Source organism: Trichomycterus rosablanca, chromosome 10 (assembly GCF_030014385.1).
Source record: "Trichomycterus rosablanca isolate fTriRos1 chromosome 10, fTriRos1.hap1, whole genome shotgun sequence".
Lineage (NCBI taxonomy): Eukaryota > Metazoa > Chordata > Actinopteri > Siluriformes > Trichomycteridae > Trichomycterus > Trichomycterus rosablanca.
The window spans coordinates 166,470-181,467 of record NC_085997.1 but is presented as its reverse complement, the minus strand read 5'-3'; the positions used below and the strand labels follow the sequence as shown (position 1 = coordinate 181,467).

Genomic DNA, 14,998 nt, shown 5'->3' with positions numbered 1-14,998 from the left:
CACCCAGATCTGAGGGAATTTAACATGACGGGTTCGGCTCTCAGGTGAAGGAATGAAACTTCCGACATGGAAACTAAAGTCCAGATGATCAGGGTTTAAACTCCGGGACTCACAACCGTTCCGACATGATCGGTAAGGACGGAGACGGAGGAGAAGCAGCAGCGTCCAAATCCGTAAACGATCAGGTGAGTAAATAATAATATAACAGAAGAGATCAGGACTGAAGTGTGAAACTGAAAGCTGGTGAAGAATCGCTCTGGACTGAAGGAATGTGAAGCTTTTACTGGATTATAGTGGATTATACTGGTTAATCTCAGTCTGTAACAAACCAGTAAAATCTGCTCACTGGTCAACTCGGTCACATCCAAAACCCTGCAAAAGTTCCACCGACCAGAACCATAAAATCGTGGAGAAATCCTGACTGGTCGTAACCTCTCTCTCTCTCTCTCTCTCTCTCTCTCTCTCTGTCTCTCTCTCTCTCTGTCACTCTCTCTCTCTGTGTGTGTGTGTGTGTGTGTGTGTGTGTGTGTGTGTGTGTGTGTGTGTGTGTGTGTGTGATTCAGGACTGGATTAAGACGAGAGTTAAGAAGAGAGTGTGTACGACGTTCGTGGAGGATTCATTCAGGTGAGCTGGTGTGTATATTTGGCAGGTTCTCTGGTTCCTGTTCTCTCTTGTACTGAGGTGTCAGTGTTAGATGTTCTGGTGTCTCAACACCTTCCATCAGGAGCTGGTTCTGCCTGGTCATGTCTGCTCAAACTCCACCAATGATCATTCCAGCTTATTTACATCAGTTTGAGTCCCATCCTGTCCTGACCCGTCCTGACCCGTCCTATCAGATCTTTTTTCTTTATTGTTTTTAAACCTCAAACTTGGAAGAAACCCTAATATGTAGGTGAGTTCCAATACAGCTTTTTATCACACCCTTGTTGACTTCCCCTCAACAGAGAGGGAACACCGCTGGTGTGGCAGGTTTGAAGAGTTCCTGATTTAGTTATATTAGAAAATCTCGCGCTGAGAAACATGAACGGCCCGACGGTTCTCTCCAAAGGGTTTCAAACTGTTTTAAATCTATTCCAGGCATCACAATGTGTTACAGAATATTTTCTGAGGTTTGTATGTAATGATCATCGGACCGCTCTTGGCGTCTGTGTTTCTGCAGTAATGGCTCTCTGTGCCAGTGTGGGTCCTCGAGGGAGAACCATGGTTCAGCTTCTCTGTGCGATTACTTCAGCACGGCGATCGTCAGTAATTGGGACAAAGGCCAGCACACCTCTGAGTATCCTACTGATGCTTTCGGGGAGGTGGCGTTCTCGGGAGCCAGCAGGAGGCAAAGCTACGTGAGTTAATACTTTACATAAAAAGTCAAATTTACTTTAAATACTTAATACATAAATCTCCTGTTAGTAAAACTCACCTTTTAACATCTTATTTTAAATGGTTCTGTTGCTTTGGTTGCGAGAAGAGTAAAGAAATAAAAACAGCTTTTTTATTATTTGCCTGGATCGAGCCTGGGACGCAATGCACAAGTGGCACCCCACCCCACCAAGTGCCACATCCTGCGGTCAGCATAAGGTACAAACGTGGGCCTGCTCACAAAAGGGCATTCATGCCACCTCTGGAGCAGCTCCCTTGTGATGCCTGAAAGGTGGCACAACACTAGCTGAGCTCCCAAAGTACGCTGGCATCACGCGTCAGCTGAAACCGGACCGAATCGAACCCTGTTTTTTGGTACATTTCTGATTGTGCAACTGTGATATATGTAAAACACTTTCACCTGGAGCAGATTAACACTTAATGAGGCGCAAGTGACTGTCAGGTGGGGGATTGGCACGTCAGTCATCAGTGCCTTCATATTTGGCAAGGCAGAAGGACATGATTTCATAACTGAGCCCTGCTGCCAATCTTCAGACTCAGTTGAAGACCACAGTAGCAGATCTGAAGTAAAGAAAGCAGTGAGAGTATGATAATTAATAACTCTGCATGATGCTTAAAATCTTTCTTTTTTTTGTTTCCTCCAGTTCATACGACTTTCCTTTGATACTCCTCCTCACGTTGTTTATTCCATCTTGACCAACCAGTGGGGGTTGCCAACTCCAAACCTGGTGGTGTCGGTGGCTGGAGGGATAAAAAAGTCAAAGGTGAAGACCTGGGTGAGAGATGTTCTCCGGCAGGGTCTGGTCAGAGCCGCTCAGAGCACCGGTGCGTTCACGCTAACTTCCTATTTTTACAGTTAGTGTGTGTGTCCTGTGTGTGTGTGTGTGTGTATGTATCTGCCCTGTGTGTGTGTGCCCTGTGACAGACTGATGACCTGTCCAGGGTGTTTCCTGCATTTCACTCAATGAATCAGACCCACCACGACCCTGATCAGGATGAAGCGGTGGTAACACAGACAGTGAATGAATGAATATTAAACATGAATGATGTATATCTGGTGTATGTGTGTCCCACACACAGGGGCGTGGATCCTGTCAGGAGGACTGCGGGTGGGTGTTGGAAAGTGCCTGGGGGAGGCCGTGAGGGATCACGCCACAGCCGCGTCCTCGGTCTCCCTGAACAAAGTGGTGGCCATAGGCGTCGCCCCGTGGGGTCTGGTGTGCAACCGGGAGCAGCTGGTCAACCCCGAGGTCAGTCACCAGTACATTCTGGGTTGAGTGAGTCCCCAAAACAAGTCTGTTTTCATGATCAGGCGCACCTTATGGTGCAAGAACTCCTTTCTGATGTTGTTTCCATTCCAGATCGGCCGTGTCATTTACAGCATCATAGTCTCTCTCACACGCTGCACTTGTATAATTATATAGTTATAATAATTATAATTGAATAATGATGTAATAATGATTCTCTCTGTATTTCAGGGCAGTTTTCCGGCCGATTACTTTGTTCAGAAGACGTCCCGGGATTACCACTTCCTGGATAGCAACTACCAAGCGTTCCTCCTGGTGGATGATGGAACTGTGGGTCGTAGTGGTGGGGAGGCCGGCTTCAGAGCCCAGCTAGAGGATTACATCTCCCACCAACGGACCGGCAAATGCGGTGAGAATATCACACGTGTGCAGTAGCGACGGCTTTATTTCACCTGCACCGGGCGGGTTCATGAACTGAGCGTGTGTTGTGTTTAGGAACTGGGAGTATGGACATCCCTGTACTGTGCATGCTGGTCTCAGGAGAACCCTCCATGCTTGAGGTCAGGATTCAAACCCACAGCCTTCTGTTTGATAGCTTAAAGCCCAGTAGTCTGTAAACGAGCGTAAATCAGCGGGTCGATTAATGAGGAGGATCTGTTTCACTCTTTCAGAGGCTGCACCTCTCTCTGAAGAAGTCCATCCCCTGGTTGATCCTGGCAGACTCAGGCGGGCTGGCAGACCTGGTGAGTGACGTCCTGGAGAACGTTTCGGCGGCGGCCAGTGTTCCGGGCTCAGGGTCAGAGGGCGAGGGGGAGGCGGCCACCAAAACGGACCTTCGAGGGAGAGTGGCCGAGCGAGTGCTGAAGCACTACCCCAACGAACCGGACACGGACAAGCTGGTGGACCAGGTAATACCCCCCCCCCCCCCCCCCCCCCCCCCACCACCACCAACATCGGGGAATCGGATACGACTAAACTGGAAGGAAAATGGTGATCACCATTTCTAATGATGCTTCCTGACTTGTTCCTCCTGTGTGATGTCTGCAGGTCCTCAGTGTTTACCACAAGAAAGATCTGATCTCCATCTACCACAGAGAGCATGAGGGGTCAGAAGATTTCGACACTGTGCTCCTGAAGGCCATCGTCCAGGGTAGGTGTAGCGTGAGGTGCCCTCTGTTACCCCTGATGAATAGTTTGGGGTGATAAATCCGCCGCTCTTCGTCTGTGTTCTAGTGAGCAAGCAGAGACTGTCGGGCGACGCCAGCCCCAACATAGAGGAGCTGAGACTGGCCGTGACCTGGAACAGGGTGGACATCGCCCGGAGCGAGCTCTTCGTTGAGGACATCCAGTGGCAGGTAGGACGAGGAGTGAAGCTCACGACGTCCAGGGTGATCAGGTCAGTGTTCGTTCTTCATACGCGGCTAACGGAACGTTACGTTATGAGCGCAGAGCAGCGACCTGGAGACCTTCATGACCGACGCCCTGGTGAACGACAAGCCCCAGTTCGTCCGTCTGTTCACCGAGAACGGACTGAACGTACACGAGTACCTGACGTACGGGCAGCTGGAGAAGCTCTACTGCTCCATCTCTGAGGGTTCTCTGACCTACACGCTGCTGCAGCGCTGCCTGGCAGAGCGGCAGGGAAACGCCGGCGTCTCGATAAACCACATCCCGGGCGCGGTTAAAGAGCTCACGCTGTACGAGGTCAGGATTTATTCTCGTCTCTTTATATACGGGCTTGAAAATGTGATAGAAATTCATTTAAATATTTATAGACAGATCAGGTGAGCGGGTGTGGCATGACTGTAAGTTCTGGGGTTCGAATCCCAGACTGGGCTTACAAATATAAAAGGTGAATGGAGGTACATGAACATGTTAGTTTAGGGGGTGGGGGGTGGGATGGTTGCGCCAGGAAGGGCATCCAGATCAGCCAAAACATTAGGACCACCCATCAAATCTGGACCACAGTCAGTACTGGTACACACACAAAGTACATGTGTGTTATGCTAAGTGTGTGTGTGTGTTTCAGGTGTCTCAGGTTCTTAAGTACCTGCTCGGTGACGTGTGCCAGCCGTTCTACCGGGACTGTCTGGATCTGCAGGGCATCACGTCCAAGAGAAAATCCGTCAAGGTACCTTCATCAGTTCGTTAGTTCGTTAGTTAGACTCATTAGTGAATCGTTCCCACCCAAATGATGTAACACATGGTCAAAAGTATTCGGACGCCTGACCCTGAGCCGGTCTGAGAAGCTTCCCACAGGACTTTGATGTACGTCCGTGTGTGGGAATTTGTGCCTGTTCAGCAGTACAGAAGAGCATTCATATGAGTCGGTCTGTCGAGTGGGGCTGGGGTCAGGGATCTGGAACATTCTCTGGTGTGTCTGACCTCACTGTTCTGCTTCAGAAACTGTTGAAGACCCTGCAGGGGCCCAGGTACAGGGGGGATAAGTGTCCTCACCCGTGGGCGTCCCTCTTCATCTGGGCAGTCCTGCAGAACCGCAGTGAGATGGCCGTCTACTTCTGGGAAATGGTCAGTCATCATTTCTACGTCATCACCAATGAATTTTACGTTTACAGCATTTAGCCGACGCTTTTATTCCTAACGATCTACAATTATGGTTAAAATCAGTCATATTCAAGCTATTGAGGGTTGGGGGCCTTGTTTAGGGGCCCAACAGTGGCAACATGGCAACAGTGGGACTTGAACCAGCTACCGTGAATAAAAGAATAGACAAAAACAGACAGAATTTGATATACAGAGAGGAATCCATGCATGTAGTGCATGCTGCTGTTGAGATCAAACGTTCACACACTATATGGCCAAAAGTATGTGGACACCTGACCATAAGTGGGTTGGAAATCCAGTTTTTGGCAAGGCTTTTCAATTTTGGACTAAAATAATTTGTGCAGTCACACATGGCTCAGTCAACATTCCAATGCATCCCAATGGTGGGCAGGCCTTTATAGTATCTTCACACTAGAGATTTTCAAACCCTCTTTATGAACCTCTATGTGTTGATGTTTAAGTGCTGGTGTAACCTGTTGTTTATTCAGTAAAGCTTAACGCTTGTCAGGCTGGTGGTATCTCAGCAGGTAAAATACTAGACCAATGATCTGAAGGCTGGTCCAAGACCCACCATCACCAAGTTGCAATTGTTGGGCCCTTGAGGCTCTCAGCCCTCGATTGGTTGGATTGTGTAAAAGTGACCACTGAATCCCACACACGTAAATATAAATGATTTAGTTCATGATGAACTGTTAGTGATTGTTGCTCTGTTAAATAAAAATAAAATAAAGGGGACACATTTGCACCTCTGAAAATGACAGAATGTTTTGATCCCCAGTGTTTTGTTTCCCTCTCAGACCCCCGAGTCGGTGCTGAGCGCCCTGAGCGCCTGTAAGCTGCTGAGAGAACTTTCCAAACTGGAGAGCGAGACGGAGGCCAAACTGTCCATGAAGGAACTGGCTCAGAAGTTTGAGAACTTGGCTCATGGTATGATGTGTGTGTGTGAGTGTGTGTGTAAGTGTGTGTGAGAGTGTGTGTGTGTGTGTGTGTAAATTCCTTTCCCCTGTGCTGTACAGATGTGTTCAGTAAGTGTTATGAGAGCAGTGAGAGCCGCTCGTTTGTTCTGCTGAAGAAGACCTCGGAGGTGTGGGGTGGCACCACGTGTCTGAAGATGGCCATGGAGGCTGATGCCCGGCTCTTTTTCAGCCACGATGGGGTACAGGTGGGTACAGGTGGACACTTTCACTGTAGGATGGTGTGTTCAGGGTTCATGTGGTTCATGTGTGTGTGTGTGTGTGTGTGTGTGTGTGTGTGTGTGTGTGTGTGTGTAGAGTCTGCTGAGTCAGATCTGGTGGGGTGACATGGACCGGAGCACTGAGGTGTGGAAGCTCATCCTCACTCTGTTTGTTCCTCCTCTCTGCTACACCAGTCTCATCTCGTACAGGTCAGTACAGCTCGAACCGCCGGCCAGCTACTGATCTTTGTTATATTTATTTATTGGCCTTCCTATTTCCTAACCCTAACATATCCATGACTGTGACATGCACCACTGTTATTATTAAAAGGTCCTAATGTTTTGGCTCATCATTAAATGTGATAACATGACCGCTCGTGATAGTATAACATGCCCCCCCCCCCTTCCCCCAGCCCCGCCAACACGTGTGCAGCACCGACCGCTTCTCTTTCATACAGAGATCTGTATTGCACACGGACCGATCACCCTCGTCTCTGTGCAGCACCATCGATCAGCCAGCAGAGGGCGTGACTGCAGCAGGAATCCCTCCGACCCTTCGTCCCTCGGACGAGCCGATCATTGTTCATTAGTCATTGTCCATGAGCTGAGATTTGAACTCATGAGCTTGAGATGTCAGTACTGGTGTGCTGGTGTGTTTTACAGCTGCACCATTTGAGCACTTTTGGTTATTTACCCCTAAAGTTTTAATTGTAATTATGTAGGGGTTTTTTGGGAGATCTTGTGCTTTTTATTACCTCCTGTTATTGTTGATGTTTTAGAGAGGTGGAGGAGGTAGAGGAGGAAGATTCGCAGGAAAAGGAAATAGACTGGCTCTACGCCGAGACCGTCTTCTCCTTCTCCGACATGAAGCGCCGGTAAGTGTTTTATTTACGTCTCTGACCAACAGGCTGACCGGTGATCTCTGATACAGCACGTTTAATCAGGGTTAGGAATGTGGGGGTAGTAAACACACTCCCACGTAAGAATTATGTTGTTTTGACTCTTTATTTTCTTTATTTTTTAGTCAGGCTAAATTAGTAGAAGCGACTCCCAGTAGAGATGGTATAAAAGGTTTGTTCATGTTCATTCTTATTAATATTCTCACTTGTGTGGTTTTCTCATTGTTTATATTACTGGATGTGATTTGTCGGTGTCCTCTCAGGAGTTCCGGCCACGCCCGTACCTAAGCGACCTCAGCGGCTGCCCTTCGTGGTGTCGCGCTGGAGGCAGTTCTGGTACGCTCCGGTCACGGCGTTCCTGGGGAACGTGCTCATGTTCTTCCTCTTCCTGCTGCTGTTCGCGTACGTGCTGCTGGTGGACTTCAAGCCGCCGCCGCCCAAGGGCCCGACCCCGTGGGAACTGGTGCTGTACTTCTGGGTCTTCACCATCGTGTGTGAGGAGATTCGGCAGGTAAAAACTGACCGCTGTTTTGCACCTTTCACTGATAACAGTCTGGATGGTGCTTTTATCCTTGGCTCTGAGAACTTCACATTTCTTCTCCTCTCAGACCTTCTTTGTGGGTAACATGACCGTTCGTCAGAGGATTCGGCAGTACGCTCAGGACATGTGGCACAAGTGTGACCTCATCGCCATCAGCCTCTTCCTGATTGGTGTGTGCTGCAGGTAACTCGTCTGTGTCTACGAAGCCACACTACTGAAGCACGAGCAGAATTAGGCCTGGCAGCGGCGGACTGTGTTCAGTGATAACGGTTTTCTGAAGTACACTTAAGCCCATGTGGCTATATTTACCACAGTAACATGATGGTTTGTCATTCAGTACATCTGTGAGATGAAAGATCAGGCATATTCAGCAGTCCTCCTGCCTTGTCCTACAGACTGAAAGCTCTACATATTTCTTAAATCTTTTCACAATATTATGTACGGTAGATGGTGAAAAAACTGATTTTTAAGAGTCTTGCTTTGAGAAATGTTCCCTGTAAAATTCATTGACGATGTTTAGAATTAAAGTAAAGGCTCATTTGTAATTGTTTATTATTAATTATTTTATTTTAAGTTTCTCTGTTCACATTATTTACACGTTTGGTGTTTTTTTATCTTCAGGATGTTTGAACAAACCTTTTGGGTCGGTCGTTCGGCTCTGAGTCTGGATTACATGGTCTTCACCCTCAGACTCATCCACATCTTCGGCATTCACAAGCAGCTCGGACCCAAAATCATCATCGTGGGAAAAATGGTGAGAAATTATTTACAGCAATTATACAAATCTTCTTTAAAAGCTGCTCTGTGATCGCTGGGAAACACGGAAACAAGGGAACAGACTCGAGTGCTGGGTGCAACCTGTCCAGCTACTCAGTCCACCGCTGAGCTACAACCTTAAACGCTCACCTGAGGACCCAGAAAGTGGAACTCACAAAACCAGCAGTGGCTAGAAAGACAGACATGAGCATGACAGCCGTGGGGGGACAGGGCGGGGCGGTAGAGGATTTAAGATCTGAGCTCCAGCAGTGTACGTTGTTGTCTTGTCTTCCAGATGAAGGACATCTTCTTCTTCTTGTTTTTCCTGGCCGTGTGGCTCTTGGCTTACGGAGTCGCCAACCAGGCTCTGATCTACCCGTACGACCCGAGCGCTGACCGGATCATGCGCCGGCTCTTCTACAGACCCTACCTGCATATATTCGGACAGATTCCTGTAGAGGAGATAGACTGTGAGTTCCTACATCCACTGTAGCATCATCATGTACTGTTCAGCTTCAATCAGTTCATATTCTGTGTGTGTGTGTGTGTGTGTGTGTGTGTGTGTGTTTAGCTGGATTTAACTGGGATGTAGAGTGCACCACCAATGTAACCCTGATTGATGAAGGGATGGAGCCGTGTAGAGAAACACATCACAACCTGCTGGTGGTCGTTTTACTGGTCATCTACCTGCTGGTCACCAACATCCTGCTGGTTAATCTGCTCATCGCCATGTTCAGGTAACCAGACGCTCTTTTATCTGAACATTTATCTGTGAATCCGTCTCTGCTGTGTCCCTTCATTTATTTTTACTCCTAAATAATCTGTTTAAACACTTTTGGGAGTGGATGGTGGTTAATATTAACCCTTTAAAGCCTGAACCACCAAAACATTGTCCCAAGATTCAGTTGTTTAGAAACTGGAGTGTTTATTTGACCTTCTGTGAAATATACAGTGTATCACAAAAGTGAGTACACCCCTCACATTTCTGCAGATATTTAAGTATATCTTTTCATGGGACAACACTGACAAAATGACACTTTGACACAATGAAAAGTAGTCTGTGTGCAGCTTATATAACAGTGTAAATTTATTCTTCCCTCAAAATAACTCAATATACAGCCATTAATGTCTAAACCACCGGCAACAAAAGTGAGTACACCCCTAAGAGACTACACCCCTAAATGTCCAAATTGAGCACTGCTTGTCATTTTCCCTCCAAAATGTCATGTGACTCGTTAGTGTTACTAGGTCTCAGGTGTGCATAGGGAGCAGGTGTGTTCAATTTAGTAGTACAGCTCTCACACTCTCTCATACTGGTCACTGAAAGTTCCAACATGGCACCTCATGGCAAAGAACTCTCTGAGGACCTTAAAAGACGAATTGTTGCGCTACATGAAGATGGCCAAGGCTACAAGAAGATTGCCAACACCCTGAAACTGAGCTGCAGCACAGTGGCCAAGATCATCCAGCGTTTTAAAAGAGCAGGGTCCACTCAGAAAAGACCTCGCGTTGGTCGTCCAAAGAAGCTGAGTGCACGTGCTCAGCGTCACATCCAACTGCTGTCTTTGAAAGATAGGCGCAGGAGTGCTGTCAGCATTGCTGCAGAGATTGAAAAGGTGGGGGGTCAGCCTGTCAGTGCTCAGACCATACGCCGCACACTACATCAAATTGGTCTGCATGGCTGTCACCCCAGAAGGAAGCCTCTTCTGAAGTCTCTACACAAGAAAGCCCGCAAACAGTTTGCTGAAGACATGTCAACAAAGGACATGGATTACTGGAACCATGTCCTATGGTCTGATGAGACCAAGATTAATTTGTTTGGTTCAGATGGTCTCAAGCATGTGTGGCGGCAATCAGGTGAGGAGTACAAAGATAAGTGTGTCATGCCTACAGTCAAGCATGGTGGTGGGAATGCCATGGTCTGGGGCTGCATGAGTGCAGCAGGTGTTGGGGAGTTACATTTCATTGAGGGACACATGAACTCCAATATGTACTGTGAAATACTGAAGCAGAGCATGATCCCCTCCCTCCGGAAACTGGGTCGCAGGGCAGTGTTCCAGCATGATAATGACCCCAAACACACCTCTAAGACGACCACTGCTTTATTGAAGAGGCTGAGGGTAAAGGTGATGGACTGGCCAAGCATGTCTCCAGACCTAAACCCAATAGAACATCTTTGGGGCATCCTCAAGCGGAAGGTGGAGGAGCGCAAAGTCTAGAATATCCGCCAGCTCCGTGATGTCGTCATGGAGGAGTGGAAAAGCATTCCAGTGGCAACCTGTGAAGCTCTGGTAGACTCCATGCCCAGGAGAGTTAAGGCAGTTCTGGGAAATAATGGTGGCCACACAAAATATTGACACTTCAGGAACTTTCACTAAGGGGTGTACTCACTTTTGTTGCCGGTGGTTTAGACATTAATGGCTGTATACTGAGTTATTTTGAGGGAAGAATAAATTTACACTGTTATATAAGCTGCACACAGACTACTTTTCATTGTGTCAAAGTGTCATTTTGTCAGTGTTGTCCCATGAAAAGATATACTTAAATATCTGCAGAAATGTGAGGGGTGTACTCACTTTTGTGATACACTGTATATATATAAATTAAATAAGAGTTTATATATGAGTTTTGTTTTGTATCATATTTGATACATCAGGATTTCATGTATTTTTTATGTATTGTTCACTGCACGTTTTTTACCAAACAAAAAATGTACAGAACATAATTTTTAACCCCTTTCACTTTTATTTCCTTTAGTTTTTTGGACTCAAGTAATTTAAAACATATAAATGAATAACTGGGGTCTCAAAAAACCCAGAAACCATTGGATCACCACAAAACGTTTAAAATTTGTAAAATATTTAACAATTTTCAAATCTCGTCCTGGTTCTCCACAGCTACACCTTCACTAAGGTACAGGAGCGGAGCGACACCTACTGGAAATTCCAGCGTTGCCGAGTGATTGTGGAGTACCACTCCCGACCGTGCCTGGCTCCCCCCTTCATCATCATCTCCCACTTCCACTCCTTCATTAAGAGGAACATCCGGATGGTTGCCTCGGAGAAGGTGCATCATTTCGGTAAGCTTTAACACCGTATCGGTGCCTCTCTCGTTAAAAACTCCACTAATTAACTTGATGTGTATTTAGAATAATGACCTTTAATACCAGCGTGTGTGTGTGTGTGTGTGTGTGACTCTGTGCTGCTCTGATTGTTTCTCTGTTAGCTGTGGAGCTAAAGGAAAAGGCTAACAATCGTTTGATGACGTGGGAGAACATCCAGAAGGAGAACTTCCTGTCTGCTGAGGGTAAAAAGCAGCGAGGGAGTGATGGCGAGAGGCTCAAGCGAATGTCTGTCAAGTGAGTGCTGACCACATCCTGACCACTGTATTACTGATGTGAATAGGTGACGTGTGTGTTTGGTAGTGTGTTAGTTCTGTACACGAGTGTGTGTGTGTGTGTTACAGAGTGGATGGGGTTCTCAAACAGACGTCTGAGATCAGGGACCTGGATCGGAGGTTGAGAGCTCTGGAATCAGAGGTGAAAGTTCTGCTGATTCAGTCTCATGTAAACACTGTATGAGCAAAAGTATTGGGACGCCCCGAAACACAACAGTCACTAACAGGTGTAATAAATCAGTCATATAAAGGAAGTTACATGCTCAAATGTTTATGCAGCATCAGTTTAGGGAAGGTTCTTTCCTGCTCTATAAAGACGTGAAGAAGCTCCAGTGTCCTGCACAGAGCCCTGAGCTCAGCCCCATTTAACAGCTCTGGGATGAACTGGAACACCGACTATCAATCAGTGCTCAGCCGTACACATGCAGCATCTTTTGTTCTGCTGAATATGGCACAAATTCCCACACACAGACACACTTCAAAGTCTAGTTAGAAGCTTCTCAGTGGAGCGACTGTTGTTCTAACAGTATTCTCACCGAGGTCACTTTACTCTAATAGGGTTTTAGAAACAGGACGTCTAACAAGCTCGTGCTCAGGCGTCCAGATACTTTTGTCCATATAGAGTATATTCTAAAGCTTTGATAGATATCCATCATCTGCTTTTCCTCCTGTGGTGTGTTTCAGATGGAGTTCTGCTCGTCCACTCTGCTGTGGATGGCCGAGGCTCTCTCTCAGAGCGACGTGGTAAAAGCTGCTAAACCTCCTCCAACACGCAAAGGTGGTTTTACTATTACTCTTTTACTTTTACAGTAAATAGCCAAAAGTATGTGGACACCCCTCATATCATGACTGTGCTTCTGTCCATAAAGTGAGGACAGGTGTATAAGTTTTGGTTTACAGGATCTTCAGTGGCCTGCACCCTCGAGATGAATCGGAATGATAACTGCCAGCCAGGTCTTCTCATCCTACATCAGAGCCCGACCTCCAAAATAGTCTGTTAACTAAATTGTCACAAACGTTCCTTCTCTAGGAGAACTGAAGGCTGTACTTTTACCTTTTATATTTGGGGCTGAAATGTTTTAACACGTCAGCTGTGGAAATACAGAGGAGGCCAAAAAAAATGTGGACACACTTTAATACCTCTGAAGACCCTGAATGATGTAGGTGTACGGTAGAGGAGCAGCTAAACCAGCGGCGTGTCAGGATAAAACTGCCTTTTATACAGGTTGTACTTTTGTTCAAGTGTGTTTACATGTTTTGGCCGCCTCTGTATCTGCAGATATAGAACCGTTTAAAGAAAAAAATCTAATCATGTGGATCAGGATCAGAAACGTTCTGATTACTGATCACCTGTGTGGTTATAAGGGGAGCACGACAGGGTGCAGGGTTATGGTTTGGATACGGTCACTAGGTGGTACCACTGTTGTTCCATCCTGCAGTGAGCTAAGTGTTGGCAGTGGAGGGCTGGTACATGTGCCCCCTGTGCCACCTGAGTGTTTGTTAATTGTTCTCATTGGTAAAAAAAAACTTCCCAAATTACCCACAATACCTTTCATTATAATGCACAAACTCTCATGTCCTGATGCTGAAGCGTGACCTTGTGTGTCCTCGTGTGTTTTTAGTAAACCCCTCTACCTCGGAGCTGAGCTGAGCTGACCTTCGTTCGTCTCTGCCACGACTTCCGTCTTTCACCTGAGGTTCCAGCACAGATCAGCGCTGAGCTTCTCTTCAGGAGGAGCGAGACGTTTAGCAGGAGTATAACGGAGGAGTAGAGCTGAACTTTACATTTTATCATTAGTTATGTTTTTAACAGTGAAATATTTCCCTGGTTTGTTGGTTCTGTTCTCTCTGTTACATCTGAGGAATCATTCTCACCCTGTACCATAACATAAACAGGAGGATTATTTACTCTGGGGGCAGAAACTTTCTGTTCACGTTCTGTAAACATTATGATGTTCATCTTGGGATGGGGGGGGGGGGCTATAGCTTAACTCTACATTATTGATGACTCTGTTATTGTGGGTCAGTGCTGTTGGAGTGATTTTGTACGTTTGTTGATTATGGGTTTAATGATGCTGATACACAATAAACTGGACGTTACACCCACAGTACAGTTACACACGGGTGTGGGCTCTGGGACGAGCGGTGGACGTTGTTTACACGGCACATGGTAATAATTCTCACCACTTACCAGATAAGCAGGGTCGAGCTCGGTCAGTATTTGTTTGGGTACTTAAGGGTGGCACAGTGGTGCAGTGGGGGGCACTGTTGCCCCACAGCATGTTCTCCCTGTGTCTGTGTGGCTTTCCTCCGGGTGCTCCAGTTTCCTTCTACAGTACAAAGACCTGCAGTCAGCAGGACAACTGGAGGTACTAGAAATTAACTTAAATGTGTGTGTGAACTGTTTGTGGGGTTTCCTGCCTTTTGCACAAAGAATCTGACCCACTGCAACCCTGACCAGTGGTGGTAAAACAGTCCATGAATGACAGTGAGGTTAATGAGTGGACGTCTTCCGTCATCATCATAGTTGAAAGTTCATGTAATGACATCAATAAAAAATTTTTTTATTCAAATGTTGCACTTCATATGATTTTTACAGTAAATGACCAAAAGTATGTGGACACCCCGCATATCATGACTGTGCTTTTGCCAATAAAGTGAGGACAGTTGTATGAGTTGTGGTTTACAGGATCTGCACCCTCGAGATGAATTGGAATGATAACTGCCTGTCCGGGCTTCTCATCCTACTTTTAACTAAATAGGCACAAACGTTTCTTCTCTAAGAGAACTGAGGCTGTTCTGTTTATGTGTTCATCTTGGTGTCCACATAGTTTTGGCTGTGTGATGTTGGTACGTTCCCATGCAAAACAAAACACACCAGTGGTACAGAAGCTATAAAGTGTGTTTAGGCAGCTGTAGCCTAGTGGTTTAGGTATTGGGCCAGTCAACAGAAGGTTGCCGGTTCAAGCCTCTCACTCTGCTAGGTTGCCACTGTTGGGCCCTTGAGCAAGGCCCTTAACCCTCAGTTGCTTAGATTGTATACTG

The 14,998-nt window shown here is 46.6% G+C and overlaps 1 protein-coding gene across 1 annotated transcript; it reads left to right on the top strand.

The window, feature by feature from the left end:
- LOC134321089 (transient receptor potential cation channel subfamily M member 4-like) lies at positions 1-14,526 on the top strand. The gene is made up of 28 exons (XM_063002607.1): positions 1-185; positions 564-625; positions 1,161-1,338; positions 2,020-2,200; positions 2,456-2,625; positions 2,854-3,031; positions 3,118-3,182; positions 3,294-3,530; positions 3,670-3,772; positions 3,856-3,977; positions 4,072-4,326; positions 4,652-4,753; positions 5,026-5,151; positions 5,985-6,114; positions 6,204-6,349; positions 6,459-6,571; positions 7,141-7,236; positions 7,386-7,432; positions 7,524-7,771; positions 7,869-7,984; positions 8,423-8,555; positions 8,853-9,027; positions 9,129-9,294; positions 11,455-11,636; positions 11,783-11,915; positions 12,023-12,095; positions 12,638-12,731; positions 13,576-14,526. Exons 1-28 carry the CDS (start codon positions 126-128, stop codon positions 13,602-13,604), a joined length of 3,720 nt encoding a protein of 1,239 aa, XP_062858677.1. The 5' UTR covers positions 1-125; the 3' UTR covers positions 13,605-14,526.
- The last annotated feature ends 472 nt before the right edge of the window (positions 14,527-14,998 follow it).

Excerpts from the sequence above, each read along its gene's own strand:
- LOC134321089 (XM_063002607.1), top strand. The coding sequence starts at position 126 with ATGATCGGTAAGGACGGAGACGGAGGAGAAGCAGCAGCGTCCAAATCC. Across the intron at positions 626-1,160 it reads TTCGTGGAGGATTCATTCAG|TAATGGCTCTCTGTGCCAGT; the intron begins GTGAGCTGGTGT and ends GTGTTTCTGCAG. Across the intron at positions 7,237-7,385 it reads TTCTCCGACATGAAGCGCCG|TCAGGCTAAATTAGTAGAAG; the intron begins GTAAGTGTTTTA and ends TTTATTTTTTAG.